We start from the raw sequence: 15,439 nt of genomic DNA, 5'->3' as shown, positions 1-15,439 counted from the left end.
ATTTGAGCTGGTCCAGATCCGCACGCTAGCAGTGTTACCTCGAAGCCAGCGTCACCTGTCTACTGTTTATGGTCTGCCTTTGTCGCAGTCTTTTGCCTATACGCTGTCAATGGCTTCAGTGCTTGAGAAAACTAAAAAGACCAGATGTAGAGTTTTCTTAGAAGTGGTGACCACTTCAACACAAAAGAATGCATGATTATATTTCAATTGTTTAAGACAAATGCGAACAAACCAGAGAATGAGACAAGTGTGATCGATGTGCAGTATGCGTAAAAATACAAACATCACGGGGCTCATGGTCAAGTGGTATCCCGCGAACGTCGTCTATAGGCGACGCTCGTAGCGAAAGAGTTAAAGCACGATGCGACACATAGACCCACGTCACAATTTTCACACTCATAGCGCGATAGTGTCTTTCAAATTGCTCTTCGTTTTCCATTTTGAGGCGACATTTTGAGGTTGAAGATTCTAAAAAATTATAAGCATACGGATCGGCATGTTAAAAAGGACATCTAACGATGGTATATTTATTTTAACGAAAAAAACAATTGATACCTGACACTGGCGTATCAAACACAAAGGCTATATATTTTGCCTGTATATTGTTAACGCAGTTATAAAACGTTGTGAGGGCAAAAAAGATCGTGAAACAAGACAAATGAAAAAGATCATTTAGTCGAAACTGTGAGCTGATGAGTCGGTACAGTGAGCCACTATAGTGGCGCGTCGTACCTAAGAGATTAATAAGAAGATCTTTTTGTAACGTTCTGACAAGTTGGTGCAATTTATTAATAATTCCGTCTCCTAATGGGAGATATACATCTTTCTTTAAATGTACCAACTGACGTTTTTATATCAGTATTCCTTAACAATAATAGCCTCTAAACTTTGAAATTGGTGGTAGCTTAGTAGGGAAGATCGGAGGTATGCGATATATTTTTCTGAATCAAGTTCATTAAATAGTATGACAAAATACGTCAAATATTTAGAAACTGAAAGTCGTTTCTCTGAATGTGCCACGATGCAATGCTGAGATACACAGAGACGCATTCACGCTTTGTAGCACAAAAACATATCCGAACAAACGGCGCAACGCGACGCGTCGCACGGTCCCGCCTAGTCGTACGGCTCAGAAGGAATTGGTTTTTGGAGTTCGGCATCAAACAGCTGGGTGCGTTCGCAATCACGGTTGTATACACAGCTCTGACAACTTTCGTGGTGGGGGCAAAGCTCTCAGTGAGCGGCAAATGTTTCTTAATTTGTTCGCTAAGCTGTAAGAGGCTTCAATCTATGAGTCAAGTTTCCAAAGGACGGCGTTAAGTGCCAAAGTAAAAGTAACTCGATGAAAATATACGTATTGTTTGCACTAACCTAATGATTGCTGCGCTCTATGGTTAGTAGTCGACTTGTGCAGCACTTTCGATAATGGTATATAATTAGATTTTTTTGAAACTGTAATATATCGAAGAGGGCTATTTAAAAAGGTAACAGTTCTAAGTACTTTTAATCTGGCTTTAGAGCCAAACTTAAATCTAGCTTAAAACTAACTGTACGGATACTAATTAGGTGAAAAGAAATAAACAGAAGACAGCTAGGAAAGAAATTTGATTTAACGTCTACTGATAATAAATTCAAATAATCTAAAATAATAAATGAAAAATGGCTATCAGTACCTGCCTCATGGCTTGTTATGCTTTTCAATTTTTGTATCTTAATTGTACATCTCAGTCATGGTTTTAAACGTGTCGTGGAATCTTAGTTTATGGGATTTTCCTAAATTGCTTTTTATAAATTGTGTACTATTATCAACCTATAATGTAGGATTAAAATTAGTAGGACTCACAACCAGCCTTAATCGGGGAATTGCAACCCAATGGGGCCATTGCATTTGGTGAAAAGAAACATATCTCGCGTGAAAGGGAGGCTTGCGAGTTCCTAACTATGGTTTCGAAACTTCCCCTACGCGCCAATGTGGACCATCGTGAAAGTTTCAGCCGCTAAGCATTCAGCAATACTCCGCATCCTCCTTGGAGAATAAGAAATCGAATAAGACCTGCGTATATTATACGTCGGATAATTTCTATAGTCAAATTTTTTGAACAAAGATGTCTCTCTATGGTATTAAAAGTCGAGTGAAACTGAGTATTGTGCAGTAATGAAATATTTTCCCGAGAAGAACGATGACAGAAAGTATCTATTTAACTAGATAAAAATGTTTTAAAAGGTCTCTTCGTTCTCGAGTATGATGGAATGAATTTTAGAGCTTAGTCGGAGTCCACGCAATAAAAATGAGCAACAAGATAAAAAATTATCGAATGAATTCTGTGGTAAGGTCCTGAAGAATCGCTGATTCAAAGTTTGTGAAATAACTAAAGCTGTTGGTACCTCGACGCTGTCTCCTTTAATAATTGATGAAAGGCGAATTCAAGTGAAAATTTCTCAAGAATGTTTGAAATATTTCGAGAAAAGAAATCAGATTTTACGCTCCGTTTTATAACTAAGAGCAAAGCTTAACTTCATCGTTATGAACCGAAAGCGAAAGAACAATCCAAACAATAGAGAAATCGCGATCCTCTCCATCAAAGAAACCAATGTCTGTGAAATCTGTTGGGAAAGTAATGACATCAGTTGTATGAGACACTAAAGAAATATTGCTGGCAGACTATTTCCCATGATTACATACTACGTAAATCTTATCGGCCAACAAATGAAAATATTTTTGCAGAAAACGACCATGTTTAGTGGAAAATAGCTCATCTTGCGCAAAAATAATGCACGTTCTCTAGTCCCAATTCTATGATAAAAATTAACAAAATGAAATATGGTTTATTTCCAAATCCACTTTATTTATCAATACGTGTTAAACTTCAAACCAGAAATCTAGAGTCCGTCCATAACAGTGACGACATATTCTTTCTGTACGCCCTGTAGCATGAAGTTTTGAAACAACTATCGATATACATATGTGTGTAAAGTAAAATTGCAAAGTACTTTATACGCCATATACACTACAACTATGTTATTTTACAATTTAAAGGCATATTTGATTCGATTAATAATCATATAGGTCATCATCAATAACCATGGTAGGTAGTGAAACTACCAAGTATGTAAATATGAAACCGGAATTTTTGTATAGAAAATACACGTTTATTATATGAAAATGATTAAAAATATTTTATTCGAAGTATTGCCCATCGCTAGCTATACATTTTTCCCACCTGTCTGGCAATTGGTGGATGCTACGCCAAAACAACTGTCGCTCTTTTGAGGCAAACCAGTCATCGAGGCATTTTCGTACATTTTCGTAAGAAGTGAAGTGCTGGTCAGAAAGTGCGTGTCCCATCGATGCAAATAAATAGTAATCGGACGGAGCCAAGTCTGGTGAGTAAGCCACGTGCGAAAGTATTTCCCAACTGAACGCTTCGACCGTTTCCTTGACCGGTTTTGCTGTATGTGATGGTGCGTTATCATGAAGAAAAATTACTTTGTGTTGCCTTTTTTGATATTCTGGTCGTCTTTCACGCAAAGCTCGATTCAAATCGATCATTTGTTGTCGGTAGCGCTCAGTATTAACGGTTTCGCCAGGTTTTAACAGCTCATAATAGATCTCACCCTTCTGATCCCACCAAACACAGAGCATTGTCCTCCGTCCATAGCGATTTGGTCTTGTAGTCAATGTCGGTGGTTCGCCTGGAGCTATCCGTGATCTTTTACGCTTAGGATTCTCAAAATATATCCACTTTTCATCGCCAGTCACAATTCGGTGGAGAAATGACTTTCTTTTGTATCTGGCGAGCAGCATTTCGCAAGTGGTTTTTCACTCACCTGCTGTCTTTCACTCAGTTCATGTGGAACCCAGTTTCCCACCTTCTAGATCTTTCCCATGGCTTTCAAACGTATGGAGACGGCTTCTCGCGTCACGTTTAATTGATCAGCGAGTTGTTATTGCGTTTGAGCGTCATCCTCATCCAACAATGCTTGCAATTCGCTGTCTTGAAACTTTTTCGGTGGTCTTTCACGTTCTTCGTTACTCACGTCAAAATTGCCACTTCTGAATTTTTTAAACCACTCAAAGCACTGTGATTTACCAAGAGCATGCTCATCGTAAGCTTCGACAAGCATTCGATGCGATTCTGCAGCAGTTTTCATCAAATGGTAACAGAAAATCAATGCTGTCCGCAAATCGTAGTTTCCAGGCACAAAATTCGACATGTTCAACGCTATTACCAACTATGCTGTTGTATGAAACTTGTATTGTTCTGAGTCGTTCGTGAGATGTCAACAAGGACTTTTGGCATCAATGACGCAGTTTAGTGATAACTACATTATCAGCTAGGGCCATCTATAGGCAAATTCCGGTTTCATACTTACAGACCTGATATACAAGCTGATAAAGGAAAAAAGTCTGATATTCAAAGGATTTATAGCGCTTAGCGAGAAGAATAAAAAGTATCTAATAGACATAAGTGCTGAAAGTATGAAATGATTGTGAGTCTTTTCACAACTCATTGAATTTACACACTCCATACTAAATAGTTACGTCTATACTAGACATAACTATATCGTCGTACAAATCTTTATAATTAATGTTCGATATGTCCTGCTTCCATTACTACACACATCTCAAGTCTGAGGGTCATATTATAGATCGACGTACGTTTTCAAATATGCCATTCTTTCACGTATTATGCAAGGCGCATTTTCTGTTCGTTGTCGTATATCTGACACATTATTTATGAGCGATGAGTAGACCAAAATTTTTAAAGCATCTTCACAAAGAAAATCCAGAGGATTCAAGTCAGATGACCAAGGAGGCCATTCTAATGAACTTTCTAGTCCTGTCCACCTCTCACCGAAACTTTGATTTCGATGTTGCTGCATTAAATAATGATAAATTGAAAAATAGTCTATTTTCAAGTTAAAAATTGGTGTGGAAGATCAAAGACACATTGTGTATTACCAGCATACATTATGTGTTAAAGTAACTGTTACATAATGAAAGTTTAGTCCATATTTTCGACTTACTTACGCATGTAGAATAATCTCCTGTTCATTATCTATTCTTGTATAGCCAGAAATTAGACAAACAATTCCCTTTTCAGAAGAAAATTTATGGCATCAAAGTGTTATTTTGTTCGCTGCATGTATCGATTGCACATCTAATTTGCCAAAATGTGAATGTATGTATTTCCATCGTGATTTTTCCATCATATAGCTACCATTTACGTTCATAACTGTAATACATTTTAAAATATTTCACTTGTTACTTTCACCCGTTATTTTTTACCCCGAATCTCATACCCAGATAAGTGTGTAATAGTTATATTAAGGTACAGTTAAAATATAAATATTTAAAGATATTAATGAATAAAAAATACATCAATTTTCGTACAAAATGTTTCATACGATACTTGCGCACTATTATTTTCCAAATAATGTTAAGAGGCAATACTATGATAATAAATAAATAAGTTGTATATTATATACAGGTTTAGGTGTTTCAAAAAAGAAAAGGCTCTGCCGTGACAACTGCTGAGTAGTTTCGTTTCTCTTCGGATAAGATTAAATTGATTATTCCCCTGATAGGGAGGAAAATTTTGTTTCTAAAAAGAAAAATAACGGCAGAATAATTTTAACACCGGTATGTCGGGCACCCACTTCTATTGATAATTAGTGCGCAACATCGTTTGGCCACTCGGATTGTGATAAGGCGTGAATAGTTCTCCCAACTCGTTACGTCAAGGTGAGGGCGAATAGAGAGATAAGAGTATTTCTCGAGTTTGTAATAACAAGATTCTTGACGAAACAATTACCTATAGAGTGTTAATTTAATCAATACACATTTGTGTGACGAACATACAACAACTACGTTTAAATAAATAACGACGGTGATAGTGAGCAATTTGATCAGTGCCAAAATATCTCAGAGAAACGTCGCAAATAATTACAAGTACTCTTAACTGTATCTTAAAACTAAGCTCAAAAAGCTCAGCCTTACTATATGAATGCTACTGAGTAGCATGAAAAAAGAAGGTAAGCAGTAAACAAATGAAAAAGAAGTTTAATTTGATATTCATTCATCAAATAGACAAATAACGAAAAATGTTTGAATTAGAATTAGATCGGGGTTAGGTGATCAGTGGGCGAATCGGAAAATAAAACTGACGAAATTTAATGCGATTTATGTTAAATTGAGATTAGATTTAGATTTTAGATGTTAAAATAACGTTTAAAGTAAAACCCGTTTATTTAGCTATATGCGTAACGTGAAATGTGGATTTGTGTATACCGAATGGATGGTTTGGAAAGCCTATCTGCAGGTCTAATATTGATCACCTTTACTCGTTAACAGAGTGTAGTTACTCTTTTACACTGACAAATACAGGAATATATACCAAAAATGCAATTCCCGAAACTACTTGCGATCTATTATCGGCGTGGCGTCTAACAAGTTCAATAGCTTTCGTTTTCTATCCTTCTGCTATTCTCTTTTCTCCCATTTATTTCACCGCCACAAGAATATTCACTCATATACGTATGTATACATGTTACACATTCGTACACATCAAATAGAATGTTAATTAAATCGCGTGTAAAAGCTATCAATTAATGTTGTAAAATTAATTTCTCATCAGCAATATAATAACTTTCAATTAGGAGTTTACGACTAAATCCATCAATTCTGACTTTCTAATACGATTAATTTCTTTTAATAATTTTGCTATACTTTTATTTAATTCTATTTAAATAATATACTCATAGTATACATCTGTTCTGTAAAATCTCAGGTGCTAGAAATTAAATACCAACGAAATATGCAAATTTCACGAGCTACGATCTTCATCTCGCATTTGGATTCTCATAGAATGAAATTTGTCGAGGAGAATAAAAATAAAACAGAAATCAAAAATTCTTTTAGCTATGCTTTCGCCTGCACGAATAACTGTATTAATTATTTGCTGGTCACGGAATTGTATTCTTTAATCATGGAAAAATATTCGGAGAAAATCCGAATGATTATTTATTTCTGCCATAATTTAATTAGCGAAGTAACATTTTCGTTTGATAAAAGGGTCGAGGAAACTTTAAACAGACTGGGAGACGTTGGCATCGAAATCTATAGTCTCTTAACTTCCTACTCAACTAACTCGATCTTGTCCAGCTCTTAATATCCCGAAAAAGAAATCGAATCACTTTAGAAGAGATATTTCACTTGAAGTGAGTTGGCCATCCCATTACAACTCACAATCAGGTCAATGTCTCGCGGCGATGTTCGCAAGCAGCTACTTCCACAAGTCCATTTCCAAGTCTGACCTCGAGCATCGAAGTAGTTGGAGGAAAAACGAGAGAAGGGAAGCAACTTCCTTGCCCGGATGAATCATTTCGAAGAAAAGGTTACAGCGAGGGTGGCTCATTCCCCGGCGGAGAAAAACTAGACCACTTGTTATGCGCCAGGCATCACTACCATGACACTCCTTGCATAATTATTACTGTACCGATTCTACGAGAAACTTTCTTATCTGTTCCTGACTAGAATATTAGCTTCTAACCAGCGACGTGGTTCGCAGATTTTTGCTTTATATGCCAGTTGAAGTAGAATCAATTTCTGCGACTAGCCAAAGATCTCACTCCGTGATCAAACACATTACCACGATCGTAACGTCCAAAGCAAATTCAAAATTTTCATAAACATTGTTTCAATCGCCTTTATTTGATCTCACAAAACCAGAATCTCCTTGGTAACCATCCAATTTGCTTTAACGTTATACTCGATCTAAGATTGAAAGACACAATACGCTGTTTACAATTTCTAGCAATAAACTATGATAAAACTGTTACAGTTTGTGAAGTGTTATTAGACTGCTATGAAAATTTGCTCACTTAAAATGGAAACGATGTTTTTGTTGGAATTTAACAAAGTTTGTAAAAGGTTAAAGTTTTACAGGATATTAGCCAAACTGTGTAGTAAATATGTATGTTGTTCCCAGATAAAGTATATACAAGTCTGTTTTAAAAGTGAAACAAGTTCATTTTTTTGAAACATTCAAACAACGAAAAATCGACATTTATAAACAGTTTGTAATTTATATGTCAAAATATTTGTTTGTTTTAATCAATTGAAATTTCATTAATAAATAGAATTGCAGAGTCATTTATTTTGAAAGTGGTTCAAATCCATTTTCTGTAATCTGTACGCCGGCCAAACAGTCGAGGCACCAATAACGATCAAAAACAAATTACAGCGAAAATAATGTTAATCTCTGTATCCGACATAACATTGCATGTACGGATGTGAACAAATTGTACAAATGCGATTCGGTAAATTATTGTTACGTCTATTAAATTTTAAATTACCAGTATTAAATTCAAGTGGGTAATTATCGATATCTTATTGACCTCGCCGATTTCGATAATTTTGGAACATGTTGGGGGGATGATCCTGAACAAATTTTCGTTTATGTACAATATATAATCGCGGCTTGGCCTTAGTTTGCGAGAGATATCTGCAAAAGACTGCAAATGACGCGAAACCCAAACCTGTATAAGCTGTGAACAAAGGAAAAATTAAGTTTGGGAGGTGGCCGACAACCAATACCAACGCACACGCTACCACGGACGCACAATTACAGACGGACTTTATTATAGTGGAAACGACAGTTTTTCGCGAATATCTCGGAAACTAAGGCATAGCCGTGATTGTTCAAAATGTTGATTTCCACTATATATATATATTAAAAACGCATCGAAATCGGTGAGCTGGTCGATAATTACCTTAAATTGTTATAGTTAAATGTAATTAATCGTATCGAAGTGCAAACCTAAGATTGAAGAATCTTGCTTTCTTTCGTCATGGATAACTCGCATTAACATTAGAATTTGATAATGATACAGATATGTGTACTGCAATCTAACATAATAATTTCAACAATTTTAATTTATTTAGTTTTATTCCATTTATTTTCAAACGTCGTGTAGATATTTATACGCGAAAGTGTACTTAAAACATAAAGTACAAGTTTTAACTGATTAATATTTAATGAATTGAACAGTTCGCTAAATGCCATAGAGACGTAGAGACGTTTCAGGATTTTTCAATCGATGGAAATGTAAACACTTCAACGTTTGTGAGCAAAGGAAAATGGACTTGCATTAATTTCAAAGTAAACGGCCGATGTAATGCCGGAAAATTTCAAATGTTTCTCTGCGTTATTTCTTCAGTTGAAAAATGTGTAAAGGTATACGCGCATAAAATAAAAAATCCTTATTTCGAATTATTTACAATAAAGTGCTATGGAAGAAGAAACGTGTTATTTAAAACGAAATAAATCTCGAATAACGATTTCTTTTGCAAGAATAGTTTTGGGATTCTAATTGCATTCAAAGGTGGGCAGAGCAAAGTTGGATAGTTGGAACATACCGTGTCGTACTTTCTTCAGAATTTACAGTAGTGGAAAAGCAAAGTAACAAGATTTCACTGCTACTAACTCGAATTATCACCGGTAATGCCCTGGTTGCAGCTTGACGAACTTTGCGAGATTCCTTCCGACAGAGGTAACTGAAAAGTTGCCGAGAAAGATTCAAAGCCTGTTAAAGAATACCCGGACAACATTCTCCACGCTACCCAAAGATGTCAGCAACAGGAACATCGTTCTCGACGGTGACAAGAATTAAGTTTTGTCTTCGTGTTGTGGCACGTGGCTTTCCACAACGATGAACAATGAACAGAATAGTGAGAAAGTTTCTCCGTCTTTTATGTTAGAGCTGAGCGTGGCCCAGAAAATAATTAGCATCAATTGCTTTAGTAAAGCTGTACGCCTTCTTCAAAGCATCTTTACACGTGACTGCACCGTCGTTTCTCTTTACTTTTCTGTTTCTTTTCAAACCTCTGTCGTACGTTACAAACATACGCTATTTCCACCGAGATCACTTACACAAGTAGGAGAACCTGAGGCTGAAGAGCATATTCTTTTTTATATGAACTGTTTATTTTGAAAGTGGTGCAAGTCCCTTTTGCTTCCTTTTGAGATATCGAAATGTTTGCGTTTCCATCGAATGAGAAATCCTGACAGATTGTTGTACTTGGTTTCTTCACACCTCTTTGTGTTTCATTCGCTTAATGCCCAAAAGGTGCTTTCGTTTTATAAGCAAATAGTAGATGCACAACATTTATATTTATATTTGTTCTATTATTACAAAATTGATCACATATAATCCAATAAAAGAATATAAAACAAATTAATACCTATACAAAACAAAGAAAAGCTGCGGCATAGATTTGAAGTAACTCTTGGTATTTTTTATGTGTATCTCAGATACACCGCGATCTCTGAAAGAATTTTTACGAGGTTAACGATTTATTAAGTGAAATATTGGATGCTTTCTGTAGGCTGACACAGGCGAGGAATATTAATAAAGAATTGAAAAACATTTAATAAAAATTGCACTAGCGAAGAATTATTACCTTATAAATAAATAAATGCAGTAACTTTGAAAATGATTATTCGACTGGAATAGCATTTACGTTGATGCGAGTTTGAGATACGTGTGTCTTTTTTTTATTTCATGTCTCCATATTGAGAGCTGAAATTTGCAGGTGTTGCCACGAAAGGTGTTGCATTTAGTTAGAAATGAATTAAGATACCTAGTCTTACTGAAATGGACATATTCATCTTCAAGGTTGAAAATTGTAACGCGTAATCTCTGCAGTAAGCCGCTGCGAAAATGACTTTTCGATTAATTGCAGAAAGACGGTTTTTACAGAGTTGTTGAAAAACAAATATGCCTCGCTGTTTTGGAATAAAAGTAACGCGAAGTATGAAATATTGGTAATTTCGGCGTGCAATATGCCGTGTATTACAATGTGAAGTTGGCGATTCTGTCTGTTTCTGAATCGTTTGCTAGTGTGCGTGCGTAGTACAGACAACCAATCTTCCTAGAGGGTAAATCTCAGACGTGCGCGAGGAATATGAATTTCGAGTCTCGGCGTGTTTTACCTTTGACGGATATTGTCACACTACAAATACTTTAAGTGGATTGTCTCGTAGAAACAGAAACTGAAAGCAGCTCGTCTCGTCACCTCGCGCGCTTCCAGAAAAAAGTGAGAAAGGATTATAAAATCGAAAGCGGTTGCTGTCACTGGAAATAAGTTCCCAATCAAAATTGACTTTTTTTTTAAATGCACGGTAATTGATCGAGATGGTTTACATTTTTCAAACGAAATTTCCAAATTTCGTTGTCAAAGTATCAGAAATCAACGACTTCACAGTTTACGTTTTCTATTTTCTATTTTCTATTTCTGTAGCTTATGAGGTCGAATTTGTTTCCTAAAAGATTGTATAGATGTATGAAAGCTAATAGAAAATATAGTAGATATATCTATAATATATATGAACTTCATAATTACTAATTTAAATATAAAGAACGAACCAACCGTGATCTCCGGATTGATACAAAAAGTTTTTAACCAGTGAGGCAAAACTTTGGACTATTTGTTTCCGAATAATAGCGATACCCTTGTCTTAAAAATCAAAATTTTAATTTTAAATCAAATTTTCAGTTCAACACGAACGAAGCACGTCGCACTTTAAAAGTTATTTAATTATCTACAACTTCCAAACTAAACAACTACTTCTAAACATACTGCTCCGAGATCGACAAATGAAGAAATGGGCCAAATTTTACAATTATGCGGCCATCAATTGTTCGTTATTGAAAATAATTTGTTACATTCGACACGTCCTCGTCACTAACCCTTTGACTACTGAAGAAAGAAACTTTTTATTAGGCGTGAATTTCTGAGAAAGTATATTGAAATAATTAAAACACTCAGTTCCACTGCATCAAACCAATATTATTTGTTCATTCGTATTCTCATTTACTCGAAACCACTTGTTTCCACAGAATCAGAACATGAATCATTTGTTGTTTCATGTTTGCGTGTACTGTTCTGACCTTTTACTGTGCCAATTTTTCATTTTAAGGATATAAGGAAAAATTATTGTAAAATAAACATATTTAAATAATATATGACTAACGGAATATATTATTGATGAATTGGCATTGGAATTATGGTCGATAAAATTTTTCGAACGATAATAAAATAGCTGCGTTATGAGATGTCGCATTCCAGACCTAATTTGACTGAACTGAAGAGGATGGCGACAGGATGGGACGAGGCCTGCTAGATGATTCGTCAGTGAGGATATCTAGCAGGCCCGTAGCTTAAGCCGAGGCCAGTTTACATTGGTCCAATAGCAATCCAGTTCGACACTGGATTGTAACTCGAATAACGTATACAATGTTTTTATTCTAGTGTCGTCATTCCTGTAAGTAAGCCGGTAAAATGACTAATCGGTGATCGAAAGATGACTTTTTCAATCCAGTCTTTAGTATCGAGGACACAACATTGCAGCGTCACTGGGATCGTCTAGATGTTTAGATTACTCAACATTCAGTGCTTGATTCAATGCCTGAAACGTACATGTATTGTTTTGCTAATTTTTCTCTTTTTGCGTGAATCCATTGCAACTATAGTTTACCACTGTCAATTACTTAATAAAACTGGAATAACGTAGATATCGATCGATTGCCAGTCGAACCACTGAAATATAATTTCTTGATCCAATAGCTGGACTGGTTAAACCCAGCTGCAGACACTAGAATAGAAGAAGGATGAGAAATTCTATTTGCCGGAACCGATCTGTGATGGTGAAGTAGAAAATGTCATTACATTTATTATTTGATTTTAAGTTTTCGATTAATTTTGAAGAAGAAATGTTTAATTATACCAGAAGTCAGCACCGAGAAAACGAATAATTAAAATCTGTTTTTCTAAACCTTCATCACTATTGTTTCTTATTATTTGTAAATTTTATAGAATTCAAACTACAATCGACATTTTTATTTTTGTTTTGTTTCACCGACGGTCATTTGCTGAATAGAATAGATCACGGGAGAAGAACGGTAATTTAGGACTTAGAAAATCGATTCTCGATTTTCCAGGTAAAATTGGTAAAATTTGTAGTAGTTTTCTTATTAACTGTTATTGTATTTAATTTAATTATTCCCAAAATAAACTTGATTTTCCAGAATTGATCGTCTGATTTACCCTCAGGATTTACGTTGTCACTAAACCTACGGACACTTCGTGTATAGCTATTTGTACCGTGTGCGGTTAAAATGACCGGTGATTAAAAAAGCAATAGTTTTTATGATTTAACGTAGATAATGGTTAATTTATAACTGAATGTATATAAAATGATGAACTTTCAGAAAATTTCATCCAAATTTACTTCTGTTTAGTTTCAATTATAGACTTAAATAAAATTACACGTTTATCTATATAGAGATATTTCTTTTTAAAAATCATCTTATCATCAAATATATTCTTTCTCGCATCTTGAACAGATTTTCGTAGTTTTGTAACCTTTACAATATTTAACTTGACAAGTTTTTTGTATTAATGAATCTGAACTTGATAATTTTGTTGCGTGGTTTTTCCTCGCAATTCTTTATACTCAGCGGCGAACTCTGCAGCTAATTGGAATAAAAATTCCTGTCTTGAAATATTTTCACCTATGTTTCTTTATACAAAATCCAGGCATTTATTCCAGCTAGGTCCAAAATGTTGAAAAATACTTGGAGGGGTCACCTACGAGATTTTGATTTCAGGCTGTATTTCCTTGATATCTGGTCCACTATGTCCACACCAAATTTTGTATCATTATAAAATCTAATCGTTTCCAGTATACATTTGTTGTTCGTCTCAATTTCTATTACTTTATGCATGGAACTTAGCAGAAATACTTTTTTTGTTGGTTTGCATTTGTATACTGTAAAGGAAATTTGATTTGAAATATAAAGTTTGTTTGAAAACAGAGTCATTTTGTCTTTTCGATTCTTTTCTATCTTCGGCAATTTCCGTTTATTTTCATGGTTTGTTCCAACAATTACAGTTTTTTTTTTTTTTTTTTGCAAATAGCTTTGTGGCCAGTGATACACTCGTAAATAAATTATTTGTCGTTACGTTCCTTCTACATCCTGTGAATGGTTCCATCAGCTTCAGAATAACGAATTTCTCAAGTGGAATTGGATTTTCTCTTCTCTCATCCTTTCCCAAATTGGGAAATCCATTTATTATATACTTAGTATTGACGTCACACGCTAACCAGAATTTTATGCCGAATTTGTCTGGTTTGTTCGGCATATACTGAATAAATCTACAGCTAGTCTTCGACGGAAACAACTGCTCATCAGCAGTAATGTATGCACCAGGTTTATAACAATTTTGTGAATTCTCTATAAATCAGTCCCATACTGTAGATACCATTGCAAATTTATTGGTTCGTAAATGTTGGCTTCTTTCGCTCTTCTTATCAAAGCTTATAAACCTCATAATTTCATCAAAGTCACTCCTGCTCATTGTTCTTGAAAAAAATGCAGGTCCCCAAATTTTACTCCACAAATATGGGGCATCTAAATTCTTTGCTCGATATGCATCGCAGATATATAGCAGAGCAATAAATGCATCTAGTTTTGTTGCATCTAGCTCCCTCTTAATCCCCAATACTCTAAATGCTTCTTTTTCCGTATATTTTATTATATGCTGCCTTATACGGAGATCAATGATAAGATAAAATGCCGTCTTTACTTGTTCTTTCATTATATACCGTTTAGCATATTCTGTCGGATCTGACATATCCCTGAAAATATTCTGAACTGATATCCTATCAGGTTTAGGATTTGCATCTATTTCTTTCCAAATTATTCCATCGGTCTCGATTTCCATACGTGTACACTCTTTGCTGTAAACGATAACTTCTTTCTCTTTTGCTCTGGACGTGAACGCTTATTTATAATATTCTCCTCTTCTCCATTGCTGTCTAACTCTTATTCGATTGTAGATAGTTTTTCATGTGTTTCCATGCTGTTTTCAGTTCCTGTCAGTTTCTTTTTCATCGCACACTGAACGGTCTTCTTCTATGCCCGTTATTTTTTTTAATAATTGTTTTTTGGAAAGTCTCGACGTTTTTACGGTAAATATTTATCATAGAATAACACTGTATACGAAATACAAAATTATTGTCAAATTTGATATGCTTTACTTTTCCTTTTATAACAACTTCACACAAGACACTCTGAGATGCGTTCTGTCTGAGTTTTAGAAATAACAAGTTTAGATATCGATTGATTGACTAACAAACTGAGATGTATTCTAGTCAAAAAGACGATAGCAAGTAAAAATATGGTCTGTGACGGCGATATTTATACGAAAATATTAACGAGTATTGGTCATTCTCTACCAACGGTTACTCGAGGGTGGAGTTGGGAAAATCCCGGTTTTCCCGTGTTTTATCACAATAAGCAGTAACCCTAAGAAACTTCTCGACGTTCAAAATGTCTGTAACAATGGACCGTAAAAAATGCTAAATTTTAT

At 35.1% G+C, this 15,439-nt stretch overlaps 2 protein-coding genes across 6 annotated transcripts in view; one reads left to right on the top strand and one right to left on the bottom strand.

The window, feature by feature from the left end:
* The window catches only part of LOC126926078 (lachesin-like), a 549,080-nt gene that overhangs the window by 358,720 nt on the left and 174,921 nt on the right, over positions 1–15,439 (top strand). The gene's annotated exons all lie outside the window — the stretch shown is intronic.
* Positions 14,309–14,791, bottom strand: LOC126926340 (uncharacterized). The gene has a single exon (XM_050742643.1). It carries the CDS (start codon positions 14,789–14,791, stop codon positions 14,309–14,311), a length of 483 nt encoding a protein of 160 aa, XP_050598600.1.

The sequence above is a fragment of the Bombus affinis genome, chromosome 17, assembly GCF_024516045.1.
Source record: "Bombus affinis isolate iyBomAffi1 chromosome 17, iyBomAffi1.2, whole genome shotgun sequence".
Lineage (NCBI taxonomy): Eukaryota > Metazoa > Arthropoda > Insecta > Hymenoptera > Apidae > Bombus > Bombus affinis.
The sequence above is the reverse complement of the archived record's forward strand: the minus strand, read 5'-3'. Positions and strand labels throughout refer to the sequence as shown.

Bases quoted from the DNA above. Each gene is read 5' to 3' on its own strand.
- LOC126926340 (XM_050742643.1), bottom strand. From the start codon at position 14,791: ATGGAAATCGAGACCGATGGAATAATTTGGAAAGAAATAGATGCAAAT.